This window comes from Anser cygnoides, chromosome 19 (assembly GCF_040182565.1).
Source record: "Anser cygnoides isolate HZ-2024a breed goose chromosome 19, Taihu_goose_T2T_genome, whole genome shotgun sequence".
Taxonomy (NCBI): domain Eukaryota; kingdom Metazoa; phylum Chordata; class Aves; order Anseriformes; family Anatidae; genus Anser; species Anser cygnoides.
The window spans coordinates 5,324,761-5,334,442 of NC_089891.1; the positions used below are offsets into that span (position 1 = coordinate 5,324,761).

The following is a 9,682-nucleotide window of genomic DNA, read 5'->3' on the forward strand; positions in this document are numbered from 1 at the left end:
CTGTGTGAGTCCATATTTTTAAAGATTTTGCTACATTTGTCTTTCAAACTGAAAACCAATGGGACTTTGCTCCCTGGTCATTTGGACACCTCTGAAATTGGGACTTGGTCACCAAAGGGTGCAGTTGCACGTTATTTTGATCCACAACTAGTGCAGGCAACTACCCGATGGAAAAGACCCCATAGCCCCTCCTGCTGCCTGTCACTGGTGCCTCCCTGGCTGCGGGCCAGTGATGGTGTTGGTTGTAGGATGACTGGGGCTGGTTCACGGAGCTGCTGACAGATGAAGCCACGCCTCGAGCAAAACCAAGCCAAACCTCATTGAAGTAGGTGTTTCTGGGGCTTGTCTTGCACCCATGCAGAGGCAGATGTGTTGCAAGGGAAGGAGTGACCTTCAGTAGCAGACTGCTGACGCTTGCAATCCACAGTGATGGAAACTGCTTTCTGCAGCCCTTGGCTGTGGGATCCACCCAGCAATACCTGAAAATCTGCATTTACTATTTTTATTTTATTTTTTTAAGGTGAGCTTTCACCCTGCCACTTGCAGTGCTCAGCCCTTGCTGCAATGAGCAAGTCCCATCTCTCACGTGTCTCTGTTGAGATGAGAGGTGAAATGTTCTTCCTTAGACTCTGCCCTGTTCTGGAAAGTCCCCTGGATTTGTGGGATGAGAAAAAAAAAGACTTTTTACTGACATTGGTTGCTCTCACCTCCAACAAGGGTGCTTTTAGCTGATGCTGCTGGGGAAATTCAACACAATCCAAAATGATACATAGCAGTAGATATCCTTCCCCTTCTTCCCCCATCAGAGCAGCAGCATATCCTGTATTTCCATACAGCCTACCTGGGATTTGGAGTCTGGACTCCCAGAAGAAGCTGATCCCATGCTGGCAAACTCAACTCAGTCTTGCTGCCTTCCTGCTGGTAGGCAGTGTTCAGTTAAAAAAACAAACAAGTCCAGCTAAGGAAATGCCACATTTCCAGTCAAGGAGCTCTGTCCTATGCCCTGTAGTGTCAATGTTAATTGCCACTGTGGCCTGTCTCAACTGGCGTGATCAATACAGGGAAATTTGTTGGTTTACAATGGGGAAAGCCATTGCACGCACCCCAGAGTGGCTGCTCCCAGCCCATTCCCTCTTGGCAGAGCGCTGCCGGCACGCGGGGCACTGTGCATCACCTCCTGCCCGGGCCGGGCCAGGAGCAGGGGCTGGAGCTGGGCTGTGATGGACCAGGGGACACATCAGGAGAGAAACCCTGCATGGGTGAGCCCCTCGGAGCACAGGACCGAGGCCAGGTAAGGATTACATCCCACCACAACTAAGGACCCCTGGACCAGTGCAAGTAGCAGAACAACCACAGCCTCCAAAACCTGGGGGGAGCCTGGCCCTTACAGCCCAGCACACCGATGGATCCTTTCCAAATCTGCTGGGAGCAATCTTGTCGTGCTTCAGCTTCACACCCCTTGGCTGAAGGCAGGGAAGATCTATCTCCACCGAGCTCAGCCAGACACGTGAGTTTGCTGCCAGCCTACCCATGGGGCAGGGTGCTGGGCTGAAGGGCTGCCCTCCTTCCTCACTGCTCCCCTTGCAAATGAGATAAAGCCCTGCTTGTTTTTATAGCAGCCTGACGGTCACGTGGTGACTCTTTCCTGAAGTGCTGTTTAAATAGTTTTAGGGAATGCTGTGTAACTAAGGGATTTGGAGTTCTGGTAATTAGGCAGTCGGTTGATCATTTTGGATAATGCACTCCCTGGCTGCGTGATGGGGATAATAGGTATTTATCCATGGCTGGGTGAAGATGTTAAGAGACGATTAGCTGGATGAGCGGTCTAGCTGGCTGAACAGTCTCCCTTGGATGGCTGGTCTGCCTTTTGTTTCTGGAAAAACAACAGAAAAATCCTTGTCTTTGCTATCAAGCAGTCCTTATCTGCAGAAAGCCACTCGCATCGTGTCCTCCTGATGTGTCCATAGGAAGCACCACACAGCCAGGGGGCTTTCCCAGAGCCCAGCTGTCTGGCAGGGTCGTGAGCTGCTCAGGAGGATCCAGGTAGTGCTTTTCCTCCCTTCTCAGGCACAGGATGATGGGGTTGGATCGTGGCGTTCCCAGAGCAGCTATTTCAACACAGCTGTTGTTAGTTCCCTTTGCTGACAATGGGGTTGGGTCACAAATGTCTGAAATTCAGCATGTTGCTTCATTTTGTTGGGCTAGATGAGCCATAGTATTTTTAGTTATAGTTCTGGACCGCATGAATGCCCTTGAAATTTATTTCCTAACATAGGTCTTAAAAAAAAAAAAAAAAGAAGAAGAAGAAGAAGAAAAAGAAAGCAAGCCAACACTTCTGCAAATTGTTAGGTACAGCATGAGCACTTGTCTGCAGAGAGCAAACAATGGAGCATTGTCTGTACAAAATGATTTGACTTTAAAACATGTATGTAAAGGCAGGGAAATGATTCCCACAGCAGAATTCATCCAGGTCTCTCAAACATGCCCCTGCAAGCTGGGTGTTATCACACAGGGGAGGAGCGCAGTAGGACTTCGGTTTTCCTGCCATGTAGCTCTCAAGGCTGCTGGGAGAGCCCAGCTGCCTGCTTTTCCCTGCTCGATCAGAAAATTGTGCCTCCCTAGCATGAGCAGCACACCTTTTTCCAGGCAGGCACTCCAGCATGACTCCTAACAACAGCTTCAAAAGCAAAGCAACCCTCCCCAAAACCTAATTTGTGCAAATTGCAGATGCAGGAGAGCTACCCAGGTCCTGGCGGCTGCTAAACCTGCAGGGGGAATTCAGCCGGGCGGCAGGGCAGGGCCAGAGGGAGGTGAGCAACAGCTCCCAGGGTGTTGCTCTTGGGGGTGTGTGTGGGGTGGCTGCTTCAGTAGAGCTGACAGAGGTCTTTTTGATGTTGGGAATTAAGCAGAGCCACCTGCTGCCTTTTCTCAGGTGGGAAGAAGGAGCAAGCCGAAGTTTAACAGAGCTTGGCTTCAGACAGGCAGGTTCTGGGCTGAGAGGGGATTTTCTATGGGAGAAGTCTAAAGGTTTCTGCTGTCTCATAGGTGGTGAGGGGTTTATGCTGCAGCTGAGATGTGCAGCAGCCTCTCCCCTTCACCATGTTGTTTAGCTGTTACTAAGTTCTAGGAATGTGACAGCTTTTGAGAGCAGTCAGCTTGTGCTGAAATCAGCTCGTAGGCTCACAGGTTTTAGGGGGCTGCATGTGCACAAGCATGAAAAACAGAACTTTCGGAACTTTGGCTTCCCGAAGTTAAAAATCTGTCTCGAGTATTTAAATAAGTAGGACCTAACTCTGAACTTGTCTGTGGCAACCACTGCTGGAAAGAAATCCCATCTTATTGTACTGAGACAGCACTGGGCTGAAGAACCATCAGCCCCTTGTTCCTCAACAGAATCGAGAGCACATCTCTGCACCTGCCAAGGATGTGAGCTGGAAAGAATAAAAGAAAGAGTGCAGGAAATGATGAGGGGAGAAGAGGTCTGTGGAAAAAAAAGGGACCAGCCAGCTTGTCCTGCGTCACTAGCCTGACGGGCTGAGCCAAGCAATAAACACAGATGTTTCTGAACAAATGACAAGCCTTTATTTTTTTCTGTATTGGAAAAAAAATCTCAGATGTCAAAAACACATTAAAAGTTAGTTATAATTCTCCAAACACTTGAAGGCAATAACTTTTCCAAGACAATAAAGCAAAGGAACCAGTGTTACATCTGGAGTGATGATGGGAAGCTGGTGTTTTAGCTGTCACTGTTTCCAACCACATGCAGCAAGCGCCTTATGCTAACTGGATCTTCTGGCTCCTCAGTCCCAGCTAAAGCACAAATTCAGATACCTTACAGCACTCCTCAGCTTGCAAAACAGCAGAATGTTAGCTCTATTAAACAGCTCAACTTAAACAACGAGTCTAACGCTGACAAAGGTGGTTGTTAACAGCAGCAAACGGCTGAGAGCAGCAATGTCCTACCCACAGTGGAGCTCCAGCACACCCTGGTGTCAGGAGCTGCCACCGTCAGACCTGCAGCAAGAGCTGGTGATGCTCCAGAACATCGTGTCACCTTAGCTTGCTGGCTAATGAAGGACAAGTATGCTCTATCATTTATATGTCAGTGTTTTATGTTGATAAATAACCCCACCTTTCCACACGACCTCTTCAAAACAGCTCTACTGGCCATAACCTAGCAAATCTTCCTCCAGCAACAGGCTGAGAATCTCTAAATGCAAGAACGTTCCCCTCGGGGGCTCCTCAGAAGTGAGGCCCCGAGTCCCAGCTAGTCCCCTGCTAAGTGCCCCAAACCAGATCTGCACTGCTACCCAGGGCTACAAGTGCATGGGGAGAGCCGCGTCACTTCATCTGCAGTGTCTGTGCATCACACGTTGCTCTTCGGTGCTCTGCGGGCTTTTCCAGAAGAAGTACTGGTGACTGAGGGCTGCCTTGGCTGAGATGCGCTTGCTGGGGTCGTACAGGAGCAATTGCTGCCAAGAGAAAAACCCACCAGGTTTAGGATTCTACAAGCCAATTGATTGCTTGCACCTGCACATGGCTGGGCCCAAATGCAGATGTTATTCCTGCTTTATCTCCTCTCTGGGCTTCAGGAGTAACCCACAGCTGAAGTTACCATGTGGGTTACACTACAAGGGCTTTCTGACCCTCCATGCAGTGGTGTCTTAGGGGAACCTACAGTGACGGCCCTATTTCAGAGCCAGCATTGAGCCCTATTCCATGACTTGGTCTTTATGTGATGGCAAAGATGAACATGAGAGCCAAATCAGCTAACGCACTTCAACGTAGATCAGTCCCAACTATCTGTTTTTTGCCCAGTTTGATAGGGTCCTGTCTCCCCAGGTCTTGTTATGAACCCTCACTCACTGCCAATAAATCTCTGCCATCTCGATCTAAGTTGGGAACGATTTCCTTCATCTCTTTCCTTCTCCACCGAGGAAAGTCCCCCTTGTAGTCAGGCAGCTGAGTCACCCCAGGCCAGGTCGCCTCAGTGGGAGTACCCAGGGTGCGAAAGATCTGGAAGAGCTGATCGATCTCGGAGTCCCCTGGAAACAGGACCTTCCTGGTCACCTGGGGCAAAAAAAAAGCAGCCAGTTCCCACCCTTCCGTTAGCTTTGTGCCCTATTTCCTTCTGCAAAATTCTGTCCGCAGACCAGGACAGTTTAGGCAGTGGCTGTGAAACTCACCAGGGCTTGTCTCCAGCTCCCCTCCATGGACCCAGGCCCCCCTGAGACTGACTCACAACCAGACCCTTATCCCTCTTCATCTCCAGTTTCCTACCATTTTCTCTTGCAGGCTAGCACCCTCCCCACCTACTTGCCCAGGCTCTGCTGATGTGCACCTCACGGGTTTTGGGAGCTACGGGCAGTGTTGTCTCACTGCAGGGATGTTGAGCTCTTCAAAGTAGACTATGGGCACCTACCAGGCCCAAACAACAATGTTGTGCCGTGTTCTGAAGTGCTAGTTCTCTGCAACCTGCTGGGGGACACATGCAAGAGAGTCATCTCCTCCCAGGTTCAGAATGCTGCAGCAGCAAGACTGAAGTCTGATATCACCACATATTGACGCTGCAACTGGACTACAGAGGCTGCTTTGCCTTCTGCCAAGCCCCCAGAGCCAGTAGATTTCCTTCCGAGTGTTCAGTTAACGACCAGCCACCCTCAGGGTGGAGTTTCCATAATACACACCCCAACACACGGGGGGGGGGACCACAGTACTTTCTGCATCCTGCCCCTCCTTTTCCACTTCCCATTGCAGCTGTGTCCTCCCCACTCATTAAAGACACCATTTAAACCCATACTACCATTTCTGCAAAGATGCAGCCGATACTCCAGATATCCACAGCAGTCGAATAGTATTTGCATCCCAGGAGTATTTCAGGGGCTCGATACCACAAAGTCACCACCTGGTAAGGAACCAACAAACAGGCTTTGTGTAGAGGCATGGGATTCTCTTTTCCGAGTTGTGTCGCAGTGACTGTACAAATCAGAGTGTGCTAAGTCCGTGCCTAATTAGCAGACACCTTAGTGACAGCATGATTAGGATTAACAGATTGTTTTTCAGCAGATCACTGGAAAAAATATACACTATGCAAAGAAGGTGGGAACCCAGCTTGCAGGCAGGCTGGGATAAAAGCAATCAGCACACTGTGGGGACACAAGATAACCCCTTAGCTACAGGTGAGGTTAAGAGCAGGTGTTTAGGCACAGCTGTGGATCAAGTCACTTGTGTTGCTGTTGTTCACCCACTACAGACTGTGGACTGTGCTGTCAGATGGCAGGGAGTCTCAACAGTACCTCGTGAGTGTATGTCCGCAAGGGAACTCCAAAAGCTCTTGCCAGACCAAAATCAGCCAGCTTGATGGCTCCTGCTTCATTGATGAGCAAGTTCTGTGGCTTCAAGTCCCTGTGGATGACTCTGTGCGAGTGGCAAAAGCTCACACCCTGCAGCAGCTGGAAAAGGTAGTTCTGAGGAGAGAAGAGATTTTAGACGAGGCCACAACTGAAACCCTTTCAAAGGTTTGGTCATGTGAACCAACACACTTTGGATCATTTATCAACCTGAATGGGAAATATGACCTTGCTATAATGCAACACCAGGCTTGCAGGCTACTACCCAGAGATGCACACAAAATGCTCCCCGTCTGTAGGGGAACGGAGACATTCCAATCCAAGCAGTGGCAGTCCCTTCCACTCATCCATTACTCCATACAAAAGCAATTAGCAATAGATTCCTCTGTTATCCTCATATCAACAGTTTATTCAACAATGAGATGGGCTGGAGAGCCTGGAAACAGCTGGGAAACAAATGCCCTGAGCAATAGCACCAGGATGTTTCCCAGCTGTAGTGTTAGAGATCTGACAGGCTGAATGACTCCAGCCAAGGACGAATCTCTTCCCAGTGCAGTCTGGCTAAAAGCAGCTCAGTGCTGGCTCTCACCAGCAGAAGGCAGCAAGGACACACACTCCTGCGGGCCTACTAGCACTCACTCTTTCTGCACTGTACCTTGACCAAGCTTAAAGGAAACTCTCCAGTTTGGGAGGAGTCTATGTATTTCTTCAGGTCCTGATTGAGATATTCAAATACCAGATACAGCTTCTTTTGGCTGTGCACGACATCTAGGAGCCTGCAAGAGAAGTGCAAGCACTCCCTTCAGTACCTTTGTGTGGGAATCCATACTATACAGGGATGTTACAGCCTGTTACAAAGCACCTGGAGCGACCTTCTCCAGACCTTTGTCAATTCCTAAACATCCCTCCTCCCTCCCACAGGTGCATCTGTTTTGAGAGCCCTCTGGGGCAGAGCAGTGAGTTAGGTATAAAAGCAGCACCCAGGATAAGGGGCAGCAGTAGTCTGAACTTAGGTTGTGTTGGTGAAGTAGTAATGCTGTGAGCTGCTGCTGTACATTAAGGAAGTGATTCCTGTATGTTTTGTTTTTGTTTGTTTGTTTTGCTTCTTTCTGTGTAGTCAGTGAAGGACTGAAAGGCCCCTCTTGCTGCTTGATCTGGAGCTGACCATGTCGATGAGCAGAAGCTGGTCAGTGAGGTGATGGGGAGGGTTCATATGGCTCTTACCTGACTATGTTGGGGTGCTTCAGCTCCTTCAGCAGCGAGATTTCTCTGATGGCTGTGCTGGGGACACCCTCTGTTTCCCTGTGGTAAAGGTGGGCTGTAGGGCACCCTGTCCCACAGCTGGACCCTGCAGCCTGGCAGGGTGCTGTTTCCCTTCTCCCTGACACCATACCCTATTCTGGGCCCAGGGAAGGGTCTCATACTGGGCACCCCAAGTTTGGGTTGGAGCAGAGCATGAGCTGGGGGGAAATGGAGCCATAGGGGTGGTGAGGGAGGGGACAGTCATGGGGTGCAGTCCCACCACCATGGCTGCCTATCTGCAGTGACACCCCTCAGTGCAGAAACAGCCCAGGGCCAACCCAGAGAACCAGGGATAAGCTTTTATGTACTCAGTCCCCACCCAAGTCAGCTCTGCTGGGTGCTGAGCCTCACCAGGCCCCAGCACCGCACTGCTGAGGGAGAGGCTACCTCCCAACATGGTGGCTGCCTCCCCAGCCCTGGGCCATGGTGCCGGGGCTGGGCCCTAACTGTGCTCATGTGAGCCTGGAGAGAATTTTTCTCTCACGGCAGGCTCTTTTTGAGCTTCTAGCACCATTTTGGACACTAGGCTGTGCTCAGGGCCCTCCTGCTCACTCCCATGCTGGGCTGGGCCATGGTGTCCCTGCGGACGGGGCTTGGCCCCACTCACGAGTCCAAGCGGATCTTCTTGAGGGCCACCAGCTGCCCCGTGCGCTTGTTGCGAGCCTTGTACACCACGCCATAGGTGCCTTCCCCGATCTTCTCCACCTTCTGAAACACCTGCTGGAGGGTCTCCATGGCCTTGGCCTCCTGGCTGCAGCAGGGGGCTGCTGGCACTGTTTTCTGGGGGGGGGCTGAGGGAAAGGAGGGGAAATGAAGTGCAGGGACACAGAAAGTGTCTGCTTGCCTTCCCTGCTGCCCAGGAACCAGCTGTGGGTGGGGACAGCCACCAGCAGGCAGGGCTGCCTGGCTTGTGGGGCTGCCAGGCAGGCCCCAAGAAGCCCTTGAGCCCTGCAGTGACTGCCCAGGGCCATGTGCTTGCATTGAGGCTGTGGGATACGTTGGTTAAAGCAAAAATTGAGTAAAACCTACGCAAAGTGGCACCTGGGGTCTGTGGGAAAGGCTGCACAGGGCCAAGGGAAGCTCCAGCTCTGTTAGTACAGCACCTGGCGTAAAGGGGATGTGGTGTGTAATTACGGCTCCCTGGAACATGCTCAGGGCAAACGTGTGGCACAAATGTCTTATTTTCTTTGTCCCTTGAACGCTGTAGGCTGCACTGCTTGGTCAGCCTTTTCGAAGATGTCCTTGTAGGGGGTGGATTAATTATTGACTTGCCAGATGGCAGAAGACAAGATTAAAAAAAATATTATAAATTGTGGCACCACAAAAGGTAGAGCCACGGAGATCCAGGTCTACCTTCTTCCAGAATTTGGGGCCGCATGTCTTGGGGTGGGCACAGCAGGACTCAGCAGCCCACTGGCTGCGTGTGTCCGCAGCACTTTTAAGTGACCTAAACAGGACTGATTTAGGACTTTGCCGAGCTACCAGTTCAAAATACCTTAAAATTCATTCTGATTTTGCTGATTTGGAAGAACCAAAGTGGCAAGCAGAGCTGGGCCCCAGCTCCCTATGGATTTTCATGTCCAAGGCAAGCTCCTGTGTGGATTCTTTTGTGGGTTGTGAAGTTTGAGTTTGCATTCACATCTGAATCTCGAGGCACTGCTGCATTTCCTCTTGTCTACCTGTTTTTTTTTTTGGTTTTTGTTTTTTCCATAACACTTCTAAGAACCTGGTATGTTGGATATTCCCAATTCTGTGGCAGACCTGACAATTTGGATAAAACTTAAGCATAGGGAGGAAGGCAGAACAGACAGGTGATGAGGTATAAATATAAACACATCGTGACAGACTAATCATTGTCTCTTACAAAAACAAAATAAAATCTTGCCTCTTATGTTTTTGGACTTGGGCTGAACAGACAGTGTGCAGAAGTAGGGATCTCGGAGCTTGGTAACTGCATGAAGAAAAACAGCAGGCTAAACTATGATTAAAGATTATCACAAGCACTGTAATTATTGAGCAATCTCCGGATC

The 9,682-nt window shown here is 50.2% G+C and overlaps 1 protein-coding gene across 1 annotated transcript; it reads right to left on the reverse strand.

The window, feature by feature from the left end:
- Positions 1-3,539: 3,539 nt before the first annotated feature.
- On the reverse strand, positions 3,540-8,956 carry CDK3 (cyclin dependent kinase 3). Its single transcript, XM_013179223.3, has 7 exons — positions 8,260-8,956; positions 7,575-7,652; positions 7,006-7,126; positions 6,297-6,467; positions 5,804-5,905; positions 4,867-5,070; positions 3,540-4,472 (listed from the first exon to the last, which is right to left on the reverse strand). The coding sequence occupies exons 1-7, from the start codon at positions 8,631-8,633 to the stop codon at positions 4,347-4,349; spliced, it is 1,176 nt and encodes a 391-aa protein (XP_013034677.3). The 5' UTR covers positions 8,634-8,956; the 3' UTR covers positions 3,540-4,346.
- Positions 8,957-9,682: the final 726 nt, after the last annotated feature.

Bases quoted from the DNA above. Each gene is read 5' to 3' on its own strand.
- CDK3 (XM_013179223.3), bottom strand. From the start codon at position 8,633: ATGCAAGCACATGGCCCTGGGCAGTCACTGCAGGGCTCAAGGGCTTCT. The intron at 7,127-7,574 runs GTAAGAGCCATA...CTTCTCTTGCAG, and splicing joins AAGCACCCCAACATAGTCAG to GCTCCTAGATGTCGTGCACA. The intron at 4,473-4,866 runs GTGAGTGAGGGT...TTCTCTTGGCAG, and splicing joins ATGGCAGAGATTTATTGGCA to CAATTGCTCCTGTACGACCC.